The 21,110-nt window shown below is 35.8% G+C and overlaps 1 protein-coding gene across 9 annotated transcripts in view; it reads right to left on the minus strand.

Moving 5' to 3' along the window:
• The window catches only part of 5-ht2b (5-hydroxytryptamine receptor 2B), a 67,916-nt gene extending 47,734 nt beyond the window's left edge, over nt 1–20,182 (minus strand). Inside the window, exons 1-3 of one of the 9 annotated variants that reach the window (XM_071792503.1) lie at nt 19,972–20,182; nt 18,196–18,263; nt 17,616–18,033 (exon numbers count right to left, since the gene is read on the minus strand). In XM_071792503.1, the coding sequence (XP_071648604.1) occupies nt 17,616–17,982 (367 nt within the window). In that variant the 5' untranslated portion in view covers nt 17,983–18,033; nt 18,196–18,263; nt 19,972–20,182. Of the gene's footprint in view, nt 1–17,615; nt 19,357–19,971 lie in introns of those variants that run through there. The other 8 variants (XM_071792502.1, XM_071792500.1, XM_071792501.1 and 5 more) reach the window with 8 other exon arrangements.
• Nucleotides 20,183–21,110: the final 928 nt, after the last annotated feature.

Raw genomic sequence — 21,110 nt, forward strand, 5'->3', positions numbered from 1 at the left:
GCGGAGAGATCTCTACGACTAGGAGCCTGTTCTTCGCAAATCTTATAAAACAAAAATTAACAAGCTCCTTTACTTTTATTAATGTCGCGCAATATTTGTCATCGTATTTTGCACGTTGCAAAGTTTAATTTATGAAAAAAATTCTTCGTGTTCTATTATGGAAAATTGAAACTGTCAATTGCACAAAATAGTTATATATATGTCGATTATAATAATCAGAAAGATTTGTTTTCTTACTATTCAATTAATTTTATTTAATTAACTTGGTGCCAGGTAATTAGAGTTTATTTTGGTAAAATTTCTCTTTCGCTTTATATTATTCTCGCGCTTTATATTATTCTTATTACGTTACGCAAATAAAAAAAAAGATTGATTGCGCAACATTTCTGCATTTTTTCAACCTTCATTTTCCGCGAAATATTTGCAGAGCGAGAATTCGCGCTTAAATCATTCCAAATTCAAACTTGTTTTGCCATATCGAGATATTTTACATTTAATCGAATATAATTTCGACAGTTAGTCAATTTAGTCAGTTAGTTCATTTAAACTTATTTGATTTTGCGATTGTCCCTCAACGATAAGTTAATTAATTTAACTTAATTTAAATTCAATACCTTCTTTCGAGTTGGCTATCTTTCAAATTTGATCGCGCCTCATATCGATATTTTTATTCGCGGCGGGGGGGGGGGGGAATACGACGAAGGACTTACCGCAGATTGTTCGGGGCAATCTCGCGGGAGATGTCGAGCTCGAGCCGCGGACCTTTTGCGAGAGCTCGCGAAAGCAACGGACGTGCCGCGTATCTCGGACGAGTTTTGCGAAAGTTATGCGAAACACGGCCAAGTGAGTTTCGCTGTTTTGATCGGTATGACGCTCGCATCCATCCTTACTTGTCTGCCGCTGCATTATTAAGACGTGACCTATCCGAAGAAAACTCCGACGTTATCAGCGGTAATAAGCTAATTACGAGAGAAGTCCGAGAAGAGCTTTTCGTGTTCAATTTACTCGCCGCTTCCGTTGTTTGTCTTTCCCTCGCTTCAGGACTTTAAGCCTTTCACCCTGTCAGCTTTTGCAATCTGACAGGTTCCCTTAATGCATCATTTTATTGAAATATTGTGTTTTCGCTTTATCGCTACATTTGGTACAAAACAAGTTATGTATTGGCTTTACGAAAACAATTATAGAGAATATATTGGTATAATGGTATATACATTGTATTAATATATGATTACAGAATTATACATATCGAGGAGATAAAATAAATCGTTTTAAAGTAGAATTGGAAATTGTTTGGAAATAATTTTAATCAGATGCAAATGAATGCAAAAAATTTGCAATTGAATTTTTATTGTATAGTGAACTTTTAATTTAACTCCAATGAAATCCGCCTGAGAAAGTTAAAAAAGATTCAGTCAATTTGTGAAATTAATCGCTTTTTGTCTAATTTTCTTCTACAGTTACGCTACTAGAAAAATAATTGTTAAGAAATTAATTTATGTCTAATTTTATATGCTTACTCGACTAATTAAGAATATTTCGAAGCGATTTTAATTTTAAGCAAATCCGTTTTAAATACTAATATAGATTCCTTGTGAATTTTGTAATAGGATAATATTTGCACTATCGATATCCGGTTAAATCGTCCGTGAAATTTTGCGGGTGTTAAATATTTTATAGAGATAATCTTAATCGCAATATTGACATTTTCCTAATAGAAGGCCAATTCGAGAATTAAATTTCGATGGACTCCAATAATTGCACGAACGACAATCGAAATTCGATATCCTCTTTCTACCGTCGTATTTCCGTTTAATGTCGTGTCAATTTGGCACTTTTCGTGCTTCAAGTTTACTCGAGACCTTCCGTAGACCAGGCTATTGCATAGCTCGCGAGCCCTTTTCTCGTACAGCATCCTGTAAGTTTGAAGGATTCGCAGATTTAACAATGCGAGGATTACGATAAGAGAGATAAGAGAACAGCCAGGAGTAATAGGATTTAGTACTGAAAAGAAAAATCCGATCTATACCTGCGTATGTGCGTATAAAGAGTGTGCTCAGTTTATTAACTTACCATTTCACATTTATAGTAATTATTGTAACTGCAATTACGCAGTTATTAGAAGAGAAAGATCATTGCGCGTGTGAAACATATCTCTTTAAAAGTTGCCATTATTAATTTTATAAATAAACATTTTCAATTTTAAAACTCTTTTCGGATAAAATTTTTTAATTATTTGTTGAAGATTTCTAGTTCTTTGATATGATTTCTAAGTTCTATGAGAGTGATATTTTCAGCAATTCCAGTTTTCTAGAAACCGAATGTATTTCCTTGATCTATACTATTTTGAAGACAGATTTAAACGTCCTCGGACGTGAGAGGAATATCCGGGACACCGTGTACGTCCGTCCGCATTCCAATCCACACGGCTGAAGATAGAAATCGATTTAAAAGCTCGAAGTAGAATACGAGCAGGAATTAATTTGAAGGTATCGCTAGCTATCGAGAGCTATAGGATTTCAAGGGCTCATAGGATCGCGCGAACGTCGCAATATCGGGGTAATTCGAAGATTCAAAACGATTTGGGGGTGCTCAATCGCTGTACTCTATGTAGATGGAAAAATACAGTTGCTCCGCTATATATCGATTGCCGACTATATCTGGCTCACTTGTATGGGTAAACTGTGTGTTTCTCTCTCTCTCTCTCTCTCTCTCTCTCTCTCTCTCTCTCTCTCTCCTGTGTCTTCGTGTGTGTCCATGCGCATTTTGTACAGTTTTCATTCTGTCGAATATCTACGGCCAGCCACGCTCGCCACGCGGCTGCTGACCCGCGGGATATTTGTCCGGACCGGTCCGGGACACATTATTCCCGCTCCAAAGGTCTGGCCGACCGGGCCGATGGCGTCATAAATCACCGACCACTTTGTTCCATAGTGCGCGAGAATATCGTGTCAGGTGGTACGGCCACGTGAAGAATACTTCTCTTTTTCCTCCCTTTTGCGGCGTCCGCCACTCGCATCAACCCTTTTTCGAGCCTTTATTATTAAGAGAGACACCGCTCGCGACATTCCCTCCTGAACGTTTTATTTAGAAACTAATTTTGTAAGAATTTGCAATAAGACTCGTCGTAAGTAATATTAACAGTGATAGATGATCACGAAGCAGTGAAAAATTACTGAAGTGCTGCATATATTAAACGAGAAAGACGCGTTATGTATATAAAAGGTACGTAAATGAAATTTAAGTGCTTTGAAGATGAAAAAAGAACGGATCTGAATACTGTAAAAAGTTTTTCGAAATGAGAAAACAGTCTGTTATTACTACACTGAGAAAATTGTTAATCCGAAAAAATATTTAGTCCGATACGTTCAACTAAACATTTTAGTTAATTAACTAAACATTAATTGTTTCAACAATTTATTTAGTTTCTTTAATCAAAAATTAATTAATTCAACTAATATTTAGTTATAACTTACTAAAATGTTTAGTTGAACGTATTGAACTAAATATTTTTTGGGATTAATAACATTATATTTTTTTCTCAGTGTAAGATTTGTATAAATTGTGTTTTGTATATATTAGATATTGTAAACGAATAAAAATAGCACAGCGAGAAAGAGAAGGAGCGAGGGAAAACGGCAAGCTTTGTAAAGTCGCGCTCGCATCGATCGCGCGACACGTCGAGGCTTTCAGAGCTTTCGAATGCTCGGAGCGATCAAACTTTCGAGTGACGAGCGATTCGAAACGTGCTTTCGCTTCTCAGAGGAAGCATATAGTTTTCCCTTCCGCAGGATAAACGCGCGCGGCAAAACTCTACGCTCTCGCGGAGAGAGCGACGAGACTCGCGCAGAGACCCCTTAAATCGATCATCGCTTTCATGAAAGGTCACCTTCCGTAGGGTCACCTTCGGAATGACCGAAAAGAGGAGGCAGGCTAAGCCGGAAAATGAGGGGCCGGATTCAGAGAAAAAATTCTTCTCTCCGTCGCGGGAATATCTTTCGGGATTCCCTAGAAAGCGGGACTTCCCTTCTCTGAAAACTTTCGGCATGTCGAACTTTAGGATTCCAGAATCGTCACTTAAGAGTTTAGCTACAGGTTGGCGCCTTAAATTTTTAGAACTGCAGAATCCCTGAGCGTGCGAATTTAGCTGTAACTTTTAATCTTTTCAGCTGTTTCTTATTAAAGTAGACAAGAAGGTTTTGCAAATTAATTTTTTTTAGTCAGGATTTTTTATCTACTATTCTCAATGTATATTTTATATAAATTATAACGGTAACATTATATATTTTTTGTGGCATTATTGTATTTTGCTTAGTCATAAGTAGTCATAATGTTCTGCAGATGTACTACTTTAAAAAATAATTTAACGAAAAGTAATTCAGTTTGATATAAAATATCAGATTATGCCATGCAATCCGCGTACCGTCTGTCGTCATCTGAATTTTTAAAGGTGACCTTTAGTCCTCCGTAGAGTTCAAGTTTTAATATATTACCATAAGGAAAATAAAAGGGTCTTTTTATGTCGAGTAAAACGCAAGTTGACGACGAGTCAAGTTTCTATTTCTTTTACAAGTTTATTTATAAGTATTCACCTAGGAAAACACAAAAGTTGCACAAAAAAAACTTTTTGTAAAAGAATCTTGCACTTCAATATGATACGTAACACTTGGTTATTAGATGTTTACTTTAATAGTGTTCCAGAAGATCAAAACTTTTGGAATACGACATTTCCACATGCACAGTAGCTTATTAGTTTCGCTAAACTAATTATAGGACTTAATATTAGTTATGAGATGGTTTAGCTAAGCTTAGTTACAGCTTGATATTAACCTTTCAAGAACAATATATTTCTTATCTTCTTTTTCTTCCCCTTGAATTAGGCTTTAGCCTGTTTTTTCAACTTTATAGCATCTCTTCCGAGGCTTATTGAAGAACAATATTTTTCCTCAAATTAGAACCCTATTCTAAAAATTAGTAATTACTTTTTGAAATGCCTACGAAGGATGAAGGTTCGGCTTCTACGTTCCGAGCTTTTGTACACGCGTACAAAAGTAAAGATCAATACTAAAATAAGCAAATAAATTTCAACGTCAAGAGCGCCTGGATTTCGCATATAAATCTCATGAAATATAGGGTACATACACATATATATACGGTGATACTAAAAGAAGTCGGCAAACTTTGTAAGCATGTTTCTTTATCGGCTTAGGATCGATTTATCTTTAACGAAAAATGGTATGAATGCCATTTTTCTATACAAGATGTTAATTTTTATTTTTAAACTTAAGTATCTTTATAATAATGCGTCTTATATATAAATAGAAATCTTTTAAAGTTTTGAGCTATTTAAAATTAAATTGAAAAGAGTAAGAGATTGTATTGCATGTATTTCCATTTTTATAGTTCGATTCGCAAAGGCTTTTATTGACCGATTGCATAGGACAGTCAATATACCTTCGTATTTTTTAGGAAAACTCGGCTGCGAATTAGACAAACAATACATCGAGAAATTTGAACTTCTTGAAAACTGCAGTGAAATCTCGTGGAAATTGTGTCGAAGAGCGGTGCAAGCTCGAATTCGAGCGTGATGTATTGACACATCCTGGACCACGTTCTTCCTTTTTCTTTTTTACCTGATGGATTCAGTGGGGTCGTGCGGATGGAAATAGCTCGCCGCGTGTACGAAAATTCCTATTCAATGTCCTCTTTATTCCCCATTTCTCCTATTTGCTGCTTCTATCGCCCGCAGAAACGATGATTTAAGAACATGAAGAACGATAAACGCGGAGAGGCAATAAGAGCCCTCGCGATCTTAAAAAATTGAGTAAACTGAAAATTCGCAATTGCGAAGTCGCATTCGTGTATTGTGAGAAACTTTTAAAATTCGAAGAATCAAGGATCCTACGAATTAAATATTTGAGCAGATAAAAGTGTCAACGGTCAAATATTCGGAGAATGAAAGTTTTTGCTACACTTGAGAGGTCGTGTATTTCAGAAGTTTGGGAACTCGAGGAAAACTTGGAACTCGTGGGAGTTAAAATTTTGAATATTAAAAATATACTTATTTTACTTTTAATTGATAAGTATATTAATTTTCAATATTTATTTGGTTATTTATTTTTTTTTCAGTGATGTAAAGAACATAATGTAAAAAACAGAAAGATAACATTTTATAGACTGTAGAAAGAAATTTGTTTGTTGACTCAGAAAAAAGCTGAGATGGAAAAAACTGGCCGGATATTAGAGGAGGTTATTTCGAAGTGCAAGCGCGTAGAGATGTGGATGCGCGAAAATCTGCAGGCGAATTCAATTTTGTAGGCTTGTAGCGAGCGCTATTAAAGCGGTATCGCGTTGCTGTTGCATCACGTTCCATCACTTTTGAGTGCTTAATATGGCCGCCATCGCGCCATTAAGCATATCGATGCGGCCTTTGCGCCACTACAAATTTCGATTAACGGATGGCTTCGCCGATGCATAATAACAAACGACTCGCTATTCACGCGAGAGGTAGCTTAGTGATATTGACAACGGGGATTTACGTCCACCATGATTAATTTATTGGTTCATGTAAAGTGGATCTTCGATTTCTAGCACTGTGGGTTTTCTCTATTTGGGATTATGACAAAATTTAATTTGTCATAATCCCAAAAGACAAAGAATAAAATAACTTGACATAAAAGATGACATTTTGAAAAATTGGAAGAAAAATATTTTCTTTTTTTTTTTAATAAAAGATTTGGAAACTTTTAACTTTTTTTGAGAATAAACAGTGAAAAATCGAGATATTCAGAATTTTGAAAAGTTAAAAGTAGCATTTCAAACATACGCGAGAGTTCATATTTTTTAAACGTATAAATTTTAATGATTTTGAAAATTTTTAAACATCGACAGTTAAACATTAATATTAATATAAATTCTCGAGTTTTTTATTTGCGCAATTTTATCAAATTTAAATTCTATGAAACTTTTTATTCTTGTATTTTTGTAAAACAAATTTCGAGGTGAAGGTTAAGTCTTCTTTTATTAAATCCTCAGATTTTCACCTTCTTATTCGCATAAAGTATATACACCTTCTAATATATAGATGTATATTTTAGTATATTTTTTAAGAGTGGATAAAACTGCAGTTTAATGTTTAATTATACACAGAAAAAAAGAAACGTCAAATCAACACTAATATACTTGTATATTACGAAAGAATATCTACATATATTATAATCTTGAAATGAGATTATATTGCGTTAAACGAAGAAAACTTGCTTGAATGAAGCCATTTATATAGTTAAACGAAGTTTTATATAGTTTAATCAAGAAAAAAAGTTGAAATAAGAAGTTGAAATTCTTATAAGAAGATTATATATATATTCTTGCGTATAATATACACATGTATATTATATCAGTGTTGATTTGACACTTTTTTCTGTGTTTAAAAAGTGAAACAAAAATTGCTGCGTTCTGGCTCGTTAAAAAAGAAATACGTCGTATCATCATCAGAAGGATACTTTTTCGAAGTATTATTTTCAAAATCTTCGAGGAGACTTCCAGTCACTCAGTCAGATTAATCACTGACACGGAGAAAAGCGAAGATCGCGACGTCAGTAGTGCGACGGCGCGGCGTCGATATCGAATCATTAATAATCCCTTTTCTTACGACATCCTTCGGCAATCTTGCCCGCACAAAAGAACGAGTCTGGTCTATAATGAACTTTTTTTTCACGGCGCGACATAATTTATAGGTCTTGTTCCCTCCAATTTCACGTAACTCGCGGTAGAATTTGATCCTTCGACTTTCTATTTACACACGGATTTTTCCAGGAAATTGATCTCGATCTGATTTAATTTTATTTTCTTTCGTGTAAAACCGACGGATTTAATAACCGTAATTCATGTTTCGAGATTTTAATCACGTACGTAACTTGCGATTGCAACTTCTTGATGCCGAGAACAGATAATACGTTTGCGTGCCGAGAAACCAAAAGAGTTTTTATTTTTAATCCGCTTCCAATAAATCGTGTACAAACGTGCGCAATTTATTGGAACACAATTCGCAGTAATGAACTTGAATGTGAGAAATCAGAGGAAGGATTTAATCGCATTTGTCATATATAATATCGCATTATCATAATGATATTTGATTGTCAAAATATATTGATTGATACTCTCTAAAAGTCGAAGAGTGAAATGTCACTCAAAACGAGTGAAATGCAAGTGTAATGAAAAGTGAAAATTGAACCTGTGCACTTCGAGTGAAAAAGAGTACAATTGCGCTCTGTAAGTTGGAGTGAAATTGCACTCCATTTAAGTAAAAGGGCACTTTTTTCGAGTGCTGTAGATCAGTGTTGTAGGTGAATTATGTCACATCAGTGAATTATGTCACTTTATAATTTTGAGTAAAAAATTTCACTTTGTTAGAGTCATTTATCAGTCGATCTTTAGTGAATCATGATCATTCACTATAGCTTTTAGAGTGAGATTGTATCACTTTGGTAGAGCAGTCGCTTTAAAAATTTGAGTGAAAAATTCACTCCTACCTTATGAGTGCCCGCATTTACTCAAATTAGAGTGACAACCTCTTTTGCAGTGACTATCGCAATCACTCTAACATGTTAGTGGTGAAATCATATGAGATTTAGAGAGTAAGAGCGTTAAACTGAACTGATTTCTAGACAGGTATTTCGTATGCAACCGATCCAAAATGGGCTCAACTGCTCCGATACTTAAAAAAAAAAAAAAAAAAAAAAAAACGTTGACAGACGGCAATCATCGTGGAAGCTGGTCGCGCGCGTTTATCGCGTACAAGTTGTTCTCGTCCCGGTATAGTGATGCAGCAACCGCGAACAACAAACACGGCGTAATGCGACGTAATCCCGCGTACGCGGAAACGCGTACGGCGGTGCATTATTGCGACAGTAAACGGAGAAACGAGCGCGGGCAGGGATTAACGATCGGTTGCACACACATACATTACATACTTGCGTCGCGAGCCTGGATGACATATAGCTCGCATCGGCGCGGCGTGAGGCGTAAGCTGTAAGTAGTGTAAGTCGGCCAGAAGTAGCGGAATAGTAAATGGGGGTTGCATGTCATTTGTCGATGGGGGTGGGACCCGTCACCGCGGCATTATTCACGCAAATCTCTCTCTCTCTCTCCCATTCTTTCTCCCTCTCGATAAATACTAGTTGAAGTGGGTGTATATAATCTCGGTTTCGATGCCATAGACATGGAATTGAGCCCCGTGATTACACCGCGCTATATTTGCCCTCTCAACCACGTGAACGTGATTTTAGCGTATTGTAATATGATATCCCCGAATCTTTCGGGCTTCTGAGGACTATGATGGAATTGTCACTGCTATGGGTATACGTGCACGGAACCGCAACGATATTCCATGTTATGAAGTGCAACACGTAAAAACTACACTTCTCAGATTGTCGCGTGAACTTCGGCCCATAAGAACTAAGAGCGACGATCACGAACGTTGAGAATTCTGTTCAGTAATTTTTCTCTCCGCTCATAGAAAGAGAATTCTGTCGGAAGACAAGATTGCAGCATCCTTGCTGAATATCGACGAAAGGAGAATGCAAAAGATATTTTAAAGTTGTTTATTTTAAAATCAATGTACATGGTACAAACTTTCAAGAAAATAAATAAGAAAATTGAAATTAGAATCTGATATGCGGCAGAATATCTTTCAAATCACCAAATTTTGTTCACAAAACAAGAAATGAATCTTAAAATTGCGTGAGATTATTTGTGGTGGATGGTAGGACCATCGGTGTAACTATCGTATTTTCCCACATTTACATAATCGTTAATTAAATTCATCGCGATTTTACGTCGCGATTATGCGATAAACACACCGAATTAATTTCAAGTATCAACGTATAAATATAAGACGTGACTCGATTATGAATCGATTGTTCTCGCGAATCGGAATGCGACAATCTTTGGAAAGGCGTTAGTAGGGATAATGGAGCTCTCTCTCTCTCTCTCTCTCTCGGGAGGTTATCGAGGATTCGTCGAGAAGCAAGTTTCCGTTATCGGCTGCGGAATCCGGGACTTGAGAAGGAGATTGTAGGCGTTCCGTATCCGAGGCGATAAGCTACTCTGCGAACTATCCGTTACAGCAGCGCAGGAGAGCATCCTTGAATTTCCCCCTTTTTTCTGTTTATCAGAATGTCGGAAGTTAAAGTTTGCCAGAGCGCTCGCGAGGATCTAAAACAGTTAATTAAATCCATGGTGCTTACACATCAGAATTCGCGGGATTGGCAGTTACAAGGCGTTCGCGTGGGTGAGATAAGCAATTGTAGTATACAAATAATTATCGTAATTAACATTCTTTTAATGCTTCTTTCGCTCCCGTGTTTCTTGCATTTTCCGAAAAAGTTTCCGCATTAAACAACCGCGAAATTGAACTCGTGATTTCTAATCAAATTGAATATTATCATTTAAGAGTGATCTTAAGTGTATTCTCTTTTATAAAAAACGATTGATAATTGCAAGATCACATATGTACACTTTTGTAAAAAAAAGGAGAAATGTCTTTTGTTTATTCCGTTTTGCGTAGAATTTTTCTTTTATATCTTACCTTCTTCGGTCGTGGCTATAAAAATGGTTTTTTATATGTATAAGTAACGTAACAAAATAGATGCAATCCACAATAACCATGAAAAGACCACTAAATCGAGTTCCATTGGATAGAGGAATACTCGGAAATTCGAGTACACTGTTAAAATGGAAACTACTCTAGTTTATCTCGTACTATCGTGCCTCAAAGAGTTAAATCCGGGGCGAAAATTCGCACCGGATATGCAAAATAGGGAGAGGGGGAGTAAATTGGCACTATCGATCTGCCATAGCGCGAAGTACAAGTGGATAAGCCAAGATATCTCGAGTGGCAGCCTGTACACACACCGGGTGATTCGCAATGATCCGACCTATCATGTTCACGCCTCGCGCTGACAAAAGCTGTCGCGACAAAATGTGAGTCGATAGGTCCTGCGTTTCAAACTCTCTCACTTTCCCCTTCCTTCCTCTTCCTATTTTTCTCTCTCTCTCTATCTCTTTCTTTTTCTTTCTTTTTAGCGGCGATTTCTCTCAAGAGTTTGCAAACATTTCGCTTCGTATTCATTCCAAAGATCGATCACAGCATTGTTCTGTTTTCAATGCAACAGCGCGACCTGAGAAAAGTGCAAAATCTCAAGAAACTATGTTACTGAAGCGAAAATACCACTTCTCTCCTTCATTTCTTCTTAATTTATGAAATGCATCGAATTCAGATTCAGAGATTTCAAAGAATTGCAAGGAATTGCGCCTTTCGAATTGAATGTCCACAGTTTGAGAGAAAGTATTAATATATATTGAGAAAATTAAATTTAAATTACTAATTACTGTGTGCCAGATTTCTATTTTTATTATTTGAAAACTTAGGTGTTTAATTCTAAAAGCACATACGAAATTTATTCAGACTTAACGTGAACATTTATAAGTTTTATTGCCCTCTACTTGTATGTATTTGATATACAACGTGTACTCCAAGTTATGATTTTAAGTGCGACCAGATTTTTTTACATACTGGATTTTTTGATCAGAGAGATTTTTCGATGTGATACCCTCCACGTGGGGAGTTTATTAAAAAGATTCTGCCTGCTTGTTATTGCAGACATAATCTTTTTTTACATGACCTTTCGTTTTTTTTATTTCGACATGTTTCTGAAATAGAGAAAGCAAATTGCAATTTTTTTGCACAAACTTTTATTTTTTAAAATGTTATTTTTATTTAATATTTAATGGAAATTTTAATCGTTTTTTTTATCCTTGTGAATATTTCTAAAGCACATAATTTTTATACATATATATATATATATATATATATATATATATATATATATATATAAACATGTTATGAGTCGAAATTACAATTTAAATTTTGCTTAGAAAATATTGCAATTTATAGCCTTTTTTAATCTTAAGGGGATGCTGGAGCCGTCTGTTTTACCGGCATTTTATGTCGGCACGTAGCGTCGTATTAATTTGACAGAATTAAAAATCCTTCTCCAGAATTGCAGTACATACATTAATAATTCGGGGAAACTCCGATTTTATATAGAAAACGAGAAAAAATTACGGAAGTACAGATTTCCTTATCCTACTCTTATCCCAATATGGCGTCTCGAGTTGCGGCGAGCTGTCAGCTCGTCACAAGATGTATTTCATATAAGAGATATACCATTGGTACGAACGCGAAAACAAGTTTCCCCGAATTGCACAACAAGAAAAACATCGATAAACCCCCCAAATCAAGATTTGGAAGCATAATATAAAAGTATAATGTCGGTGTGCATCGTGCGTATGTGTGCGTGCAATGTAGCGTGCTATCCTTGTCTATATCTTTGTCTATACAAGGACAGATATAGTCGGTGAGCACTTCTTTATCGACGCTGATCGAGTTCGGCTACGGCTCCAGCATCCCCTTAAACGTATTTTTAATAATTTTTGCTTTCAATCTTAGTTCTTTTTTAGAAAAGGATATAAGAAGGTATTTATTAGGATAGATATAGAATGTAACTAGCATTTTATGTACTGTTTTTAAAAGTAATTATTAAAAATAACTATGGGAAAATTAATTAGTTAGTTTTTTTAATTTGCTATTTCTAGAATAGTCTATAGACAATCTATCATTATACGACGACCAACCATATATGCATATCGATATGTTGGAATGCAGAATTGTCACCATAGGCCATCCACAAGAACCGCCCCCTAATAACGGTCCATTATCGATCAACTAACGAGATCCCGCTGACGTAACGTGTTTATCAGTTTTCGTAAATATCGACACAAATCAAACACGTTATATATCTCAATAACATTTTGACGTTGTCTTTTATGGAATAATTTGCTTATTGGAGTAGTAAAAAACTGTTAAGTCAGATATTGTTTCTAGTAATCGCGACATCTGTTGTAGTCAGACATTGCGGAAGATCTTCAAGTGGTAAAGACCCAGCTTGATCAGACACGGTTCTCCGAAGTATAATGAAAGATCGCGACAGAGTGAGACATTTCTTAGATATTGTTTTTCTTTTGTATCATTAATTATATTTGAATAAATTTGTCCATAAAAGGAATATTATAAAAATTATGTTGTAACAATTTCTATGCATCTACAAATAATATAAACTTTTATAATAAATAAAAACAATTAACACTATATAATTGTCGCGAATTGTAAATGTTTTATATTAGCTGCGCATTATGTTAATATAGTACATATTTCTGATGTAACATTACGTGTACACAATTTCGCCGAAAGAAAGTAAATACAGCTTCAATGAGGAGCTTTCAATTAATTACGTATGATCGATACGTTATGTTAATTAGGTATTAATAGGTGTTCCGTGTAATTAATTACATATCGCGAATTATCGCTTAATATCGGCCTTTAACGTAAGTTCGCCGGCAAAAAATCGAGAATTTTAATAATCAATAATCTATTTTTTTTTCGATTAAATATAAGGAGTTAATTAAACGTGCGCTCCCTTTTTCCGAAGAGAAAAGCGATCTTTCGCCATTATTAATATATTAGCAGTCACGTGTAAGGACGCGCCGACATGTCTCGCGTAACTATGTTAAAGCTTCTCTTCGTGCATAATAAAGTTAAGGACACGTTTCAGTTCCATTCCGTTCGTTAGTTCAGGCGACTACGAACCTTAACGAGACGCGCGGACGTATCCTGTCGACAGGACACTTACAATTAACCGTATTTCCATGCGTGTCCTACCAACTAGGAACAGTTTAGTCAGAGTATACATTCTCTAGGATCAAATCCTGTCACTGGAAATCAATTCTCGACTCTTGTCCCTTCAAATTGTTTCCTCTCTCGTTGACAGCATGGAATTAATTAACTCGCTACATTCATCAATCTTTGACTATTAAGCTCGATATATCATAATTTGTAAAAGAAAATTCGAAAAAATTTATCGAATTTTTTATCTATACTGAAAAATTAAATTATTTATAAAAATCTTGATACTTTGAGACTCTTAAATTATTTATTTTATCTATTTATATTTATATAACATATTTAATTACGCGTTTTAATGGATTCAATAATGAGATCATTAAAATCTCAGAAGACTTTTAGATTCTTTTAGCCTCAGGTTTTAATCCGCAGACACTCTTGATCTTTAAAAAATGTGGAATTAAAATATTGGATATATAAATCTGAGAAAAACTGACTTTCGCGGCGTCGAGATTACAAAATCTTTATACCCCTCCGATCTTGTGTCCCTCGGGAACGGATGATACACCTTCTCTCGAAGTTGTCGTGCTATCCATGCATGCTTAATCGGCCGATCTTTCCTAAAGTTTCACGGCGAACAAATCATTATACCTGATGAATATTCCATTTGATATCCGACTTCGTCCTTCGTCCTTCCCTTTGCGATTATTAAAAACCGTCATCTTAAAATCTATTTCCTTGCTAATGAATCCTTGGTTTCGCGAATTTTTTCACTCTTCAAATTTTCATAATCTCATTACCTTATCGCAATTTTAGAAAATATGTGAATTACAGAATTTTTTGCTCCTTTTAATTGCTCACCTCGTTCTTTTCGATCTTTGAATCTTTGACAATTTTTGTGATTATCCTTGAACTCTTTTTTTGTCAAAAAATATATTTTTTTAATTATATATAGCATGGTTCTACAGAAACAATTTGAAAAAAGAAAAGATTGATATTTCTAATGTAGCAGTGTTGAATTCGTAGCATCAAATTATACTCAATTTGAGTTAATTTTTACTATTCCTGTAGTAGCCACTGCTCTTACTCACAATCAGTATATCGTCAATTTAACTAAAACAATATTAATTTAACTAAACCAATAGAGTTGAAATAATACTATGTTGTGTTAAAATGATAAATTTCGACACACTTGGTAGTTAAAAATAACAAAATGTTATTAAATTAAGGTTTAAATTTTATTATTTAACAGTGAACTATTTAATACGCAGTGCAACAGAAGTTACATGCATCCTTGGTGCAGCAATAGCAGAAACAATGGCCGTAATTGACCGATACAGGACACGAATCCTTTCCTCCCCGAGGGGAAATTAAAGCGGCGAATCCCGTGAGTGCATGTTATTTCTGCGCATCGATCCTCCGTTTCTCTGTTCATTTCTCTCGTGCACGCCTGCACGCGTCTTTCCTCTGTGGGCCGCCGTCTATATTTGACCTCACTTCGGCTAAATTAAGTCGTCGTTTAACACAACCGCAAGTCGTGCCAAGAAATTGCGATTTGCGATTAAAGATGCTTTAATTCAGTGAAGTTTCTTTGATTGAACTTTTATGAAAATTTTTTATTGCATTTTATGAACTTAATTTAGTTTTTGTTAATTATGACTATTTATTGTTTTATTGTTTCTGATATTTAATATTATTATTATATCGCCGACGATATGTAGCGAAATAAATAAAGTTTTTCTTATAGCAAATTAACGGAAATGACAAATGTAATAGGAATAATAATCATTATTTACAAAATTATAAATAGCAGATTTATGAGAGATTATTATTAATTATCAGCGAAGTTATTATTCGGCTTTTAAAATACGTCAATATTCATTCCATAAATCAAATTCAAAATTTTCAAGATATTTATATTAAATTTAGCATGCGTTTATTCAGATAGTATTTGATATCGCAGTGACAATTCAGTTTGCAAGAATAAATTAATGAAAATTGACGGATGATTATTATCGAATGCTAGATAATGGAAAAATAATGCTTCTATCTTTCATTTGAAAAGCGTCTCTTTTGTTGGACTCCAATTTTGTTTTTCCATAGTGTTTTAAGGAATCGCTTAACATCTTTTTCTCACAATCAATTTTCTCTCGGTGTTTGGACACGGAGGTACCGATGCTACCCGTCGCCAGCTGCACTCGTCGTGTTGCGATGCAAGTATCAAGTAAGCATCACTGGTCGCTGGTCGCTCGCCACCAGGTGATCCATTATGCATAAGCGCTCTCGTTTCGGCCAACAAAGAGCCTTGAGCTCCTCGGTAGCGACTCGTAAAAGCGAGAACCACCTATCACGCGAGAAGACCGATGCGAGCCCGAGGTAATGTCGGGGGATAAATAGCGCGATTTATGCGCCCTTACGCCAATTCCGCCTGCTCCCGCCACCCCAAATCGCTCGAAAAAGCGGCTACCGCTGCTACAAATAGCATATCGCTCATGCAGGTTTTTCTTTCCGGCTCGATTCTCTCCCCTTGACAGGTAACGTTTCACTCGGACGTCTGCAGATTTTTAACCCCTTTTGTTTCGGATACGTCGGCGATAACTAGCGGCTTATTCGAATATTCGACCTTCTTTCAAATTACCCGAAATAAAAGCTCTTTCCTAGCTAGTGGATAAATATCCTCACCTGGAATCCCTTTTCTACTGATTCCCTCTTGTAGGCAGGCGATATTTTATTCAGAATGTCGGTGGGAAATTTTTAACCCTTTTGTTATAGATTTTCCAGACCACGAACGTAATAACATTGGCGATAAAATAGCGCGGTTTTACACGCGCTTGTGACATTTTCACGCTACCTCCTTTCCGCCCCCGCCCAAAATTGCTCGGAAGAGGCGGGCAGGTATTTTATTCCGAATCCTGTAGGGAAAATGTTTTAACCTTTTTATTTTAGATTCCGTGTAAATATGGGCACAGCATTGTTGGCAATAATAATAGCACCCTTATGTGAGCTTACGCGAATTCATCCACCCTCGCTCTAAATTACTCAAAATAGCTATGCTGATCTATAAATAGCGTTCTCCAAGTTCTTTTTTATGTCGTTTTATCACGTTTATGGACAAATATAACATTTTGTTCAGAAAGTTATTTAACCCTTTTGTTCTCCAAGGTTGTACAAATATAGGTGTAGGAATATCAATGATAAATGGGACCCTCGCACATCCTTATGCGATTTCCCTTCAAACTCGCTTGGAATAACCGGAACGGCATTTTATTCGGAAAGCCAAATTCTTTCGTTCTGGCTTTTCTAAAGTGTGGACACAGTAATATCGGCGGTAAATAACGCTCTTTTACCCGGATTTCTCTCTCTCCCTTGAATTATTCGAAATAGTCTGTAAATAGCACTCTTTTATTCCCCAGGTTTTTATTGCTGACGATTATTTTGTTTTTTTTTTCGGACAGTTACCATTTTACTCGGAATACTGGAAAATGTCTTATCATCCTATTTCAGATTTGCCGGATATGGATACTGTAATACCGATGATAAATGCGCGTCCTTATATATACGCACCCTTGCGCTATTCACATCCCCGCATTTCCTTAAATTGGTCGGAATAGACTCGCAACACTTTATTCAGGACACTAGGAAATCGTTAGGATTCGTCGATTTCTTACTCGTAATATTTTGTAAATTATAATATTATTAGCAATTAATTTAAATTTCTAATGACAATTAAAAATGTGAAATATTTTATGTCGCTCAAGTTTTATGTCTTGCTTGTAAACCGCGAATTTACAGTCCCGGCTTCGAGCTGTCCCTTCACTAACTCCCGGGGACTCATCTTCTCGCGTATTTTATGTACGCTATATCTTGGTAAACTTACCTCGAACAAGTGTGAGGATCCCTAACGGCATCACTAGGATGGCGACCATAAGGTCCGTGATGGCCAAACTCATTAGGAAATAATTAGTAACATTTTGCAACCGCCGCTCCCAGGTGATCGCCAGGCACACCAGGATATTCCCCGCGGCTGTTCCCAGAACTAGGACGAGTGCCAGCATTGCCCACCAATTGTTGAGCTCTTCCGTGTCGTTCTGACTGCCGGCGGGATTTACGGTCGTCGTCTCCAGGTCGATCTCGCTGCCGTTCGTGAAACCGGCATCCCACAGGGTCAACGAGTAATCATAGGAATCCGTCAGGACAACCTGCATAGTCGTCGATCTCGTCATCGCTCGGTCGAGAACTTTCATCCACTGAGACGTGCACTTTCACGGCACGCGAGTGACGCAAGGACTCGGCATCTGAAAGCGCGCCATGCAGAATCGTCGTGGGATACCGAGTTTCTCAGAGGTTGAGACTTGTTGGAGTAACGACGGTTTATTTCAAAATTAATTATAGTCGGAGGAAATATATCGGAAGGTTTGAGGATTTATGAAACAAAGGGATTTACAAAGAATATATACCATCCGTTTAAATAACCTAATTAAGAGACGTCATGCGGCACTGTGAGACTCGTGAGAAAGGATCGAAGCTGACCAGGAACAAAATGAAATATTTTAGGGACCAAAAATTCGAGGAATGAAAGCTCGGGAAGGCAGGATATTGAAGGCGAAAAATTTAGAATGCTAGGAATTTACGAAATAGAAATTGAAGCAAAACAAAAATTTAACGTTGAACGTCGCGTCGGTTGAGTCAAGAATGTAGCAAATTAAATATTAGTGGATCTTAAAAATCCGCAGATAAACTGCAAGTGTCTGAAAGTACCAAGACCCACGGTTTTAAAATCGTAAATATAAAAATTCGAGAATCTAAGGATCTAAACAGGAAAGTGCGAGATAAATCCAGTAATCAGAAAATTCGAATAATTTAATGATTTAAAAATTTCATAGAGCTTTCATAGGCCGTACGTTTTGATCTTGAAATATTTTTCTCAAGAGCACGGATCGATTATTTTTCCTCAATGCAGGATGATAAAATTGTCAAATATTTCCTGGAAGAAGACCCTTCCTGAAGACGGAAGAGGCCATTCCAGCTGCGCCTTCGGCGAATTACGAGTATCGATACTGATTCAATTTCATCGATGCGACTGATCCAATATACCGAGTGATATGTATCGATGGAAAGCGAGGATTACGTGTTCAACAGGTTACATCGACAAGCGGATCGCTTAAGCGAGCAATCGCGAATATTATCGCTATAGTAGTTATATATGAGCGTACTTTCGAATTTTCCTGCAATTAATCTGTCGCGATTTCAATCGAGTCGATAATTTCGGAAAATCTTGGAGGCGTTTTATATGCCTTGGGTTGATTCATGGCCTGTGTAGATGTAGGACGCCAAATCGGGACGCTGGAAAAAAAGTTAATGGCCTTAAGATTCAAAAATTTGCGATAAGTCGTAAAGTTCCAGCAGTTTCGAGAATTTAAGATATCAGAGTTTTAATCGGTGTTCTTTAGGTAGGTAATTAAAAACAAGAAAGTCAGTAATCTGAAGAACTATAAGCACGTAAAGCAAAACATTTTAAAGGATTTTTTTCTTAAAATATAGAAATTTAAAGAAATAAATTAAATCAATAAAATAAGAAAGTTTAAAAAGCTTTAAGAACTTTATAGTCTGTAATTTTTATGATTTACAAGAATTTAAATTAAGTAAATTTCAGTAGATTTAATAGAAATTCTTAATCAATTAAAACTTCCTGGAGAATCTTTTCAAAGATTCAAGAAAATGAATTAAACTGTTAAAATAGATTGAATCAACGAAAAGTGAATTTCAAGAATTCAACTAGGATTTTAAGATCTTGGAATCTAGTTGCAGAAATTTAAATGATAAAAATCGATTTGATTAAAAATTAAATAAGCAACTATTTTCAAAGATTTTTTTTTAAATAAAAAGATAGATATATTTACTCAATAATTCAAAAAATTAAAAAATTGAGAATTTTGAAATTTTAGAATTTCCACACAACTTTTTAATAATTTAGATAAAAAATGAGTTCAATAAAGAAACGCTAAAAAATTTATAGAAAATTTTTTGAAAACAAAAAAGGAAAAATCAATGAAACAAATTATTAGGATAAATTAAATAAGGAAAATAATTTTAATGAAATTTTAAGAAAATTAGGAAATGTAGCGGGAATTTTCGCAGTTTCAGGAATTTTGATCGTGCTCGTGGAGTTAATGGAAACTCGGGGAAGCTAAAATTCGTTGGATATTTCGTAAAACCGCAGAATCGGGACGCACATTGTTCGATGAACTTTCCTCCATAGCGAACGGACACTTTGGGGGTCCCGAAGGCCTTTCCACGGTACGTGGTTTCAAACGCGCGCGTCTCCGATAAGAGGTCGGGGGTGGCGACGGGCGAGTGATTCGCGGGTCGACCTCGGAACCGAGCGCGAAGGGCGAACAACGCGATCCACGGAGGTTGCTTCGCCGTGGACTACTAGCCCACTAGCTTTCATTTCTCGCCAACGTCACCCCCACCGGCTGTCTCGCCGGTGCTTCTCAACCCCTGGCGAGAGTATTGCGACGCGCAAGCGTTGCCGCACGGCCTGCCCACATTGAGACACCTGTTCGTCCTTCGTCGTCGTCGCCTCTTGCATCAAATGCACGCGAGATGCAGCGTCTTATTAATAAATCATTGATGACACCTTATCTTTTGCCTTTCCAATAAAAACCAATGATTCCGGCGTATTTCTATGCGTATTCCTTTCAAATCTCTTATATTAATAGTTATTTTCTGAAACTAATTTTGAAAATGCCGGTACACTGAAATGTTAAACAGTTCTCACGTTATGAGATGCGATATGTCATTAAAGCTATATTTTTTGGACTTTCATGTGAACATTTTTCCACGAACCTTTTGGGAGCAGTAAATTCTAGTGGCAAACATCGAGACAGATGTCATCAAGATGCTTTTACCATGAAAGAGAGATTCGCTGTAAAATAAAATTGCGCGGTATACTTGTTCTTATAAATATTGTTAGAGTGGAAAAATGTATACAAGTAATAGATAAAAAAATATTTTACAAATGCCTAAAAAAATGCTTGTAAAAATTAATATATGGTGCGTCTCCGAATCAGTGATACAAATAAGAAAAAAAAGGTTTCTAATAAAAAAGTAAATTTTTGTTCCACAAATTTTTATTCCATAATTTTTTATTCTATAAGCTATATGCTCTTCTCTTGGTGACTGTAATAAAAAGGATATTTTATAAAATTTCAATTTTGTTTTGTTAATTAACTAAAATTACCTGATTTTATTCCGATTCGAGAAATGTTTCAAATTTATTTTATAATATAATCGTTGCAATAATTGCAAAAGTTATTAATTAAGATTTCAATTTAAACTAATTAGAATCTATTTATGAAGTTATAACATA

This window comes from Temnothorax longispinosus, chromosome 11 (genome assembly GCF_030848805.1).
Source record: "Temnothorax longispinosus isolate EJ_2023e chromosome 11, Tlon_JGU_v1, whole genome shotgun sequence".
NCBI lineage: Eukaryota > Metazoa > Arthropoda > Insecta > Hymenoptera > Formicidae > Temnothorax > Temnothorax longispinosus.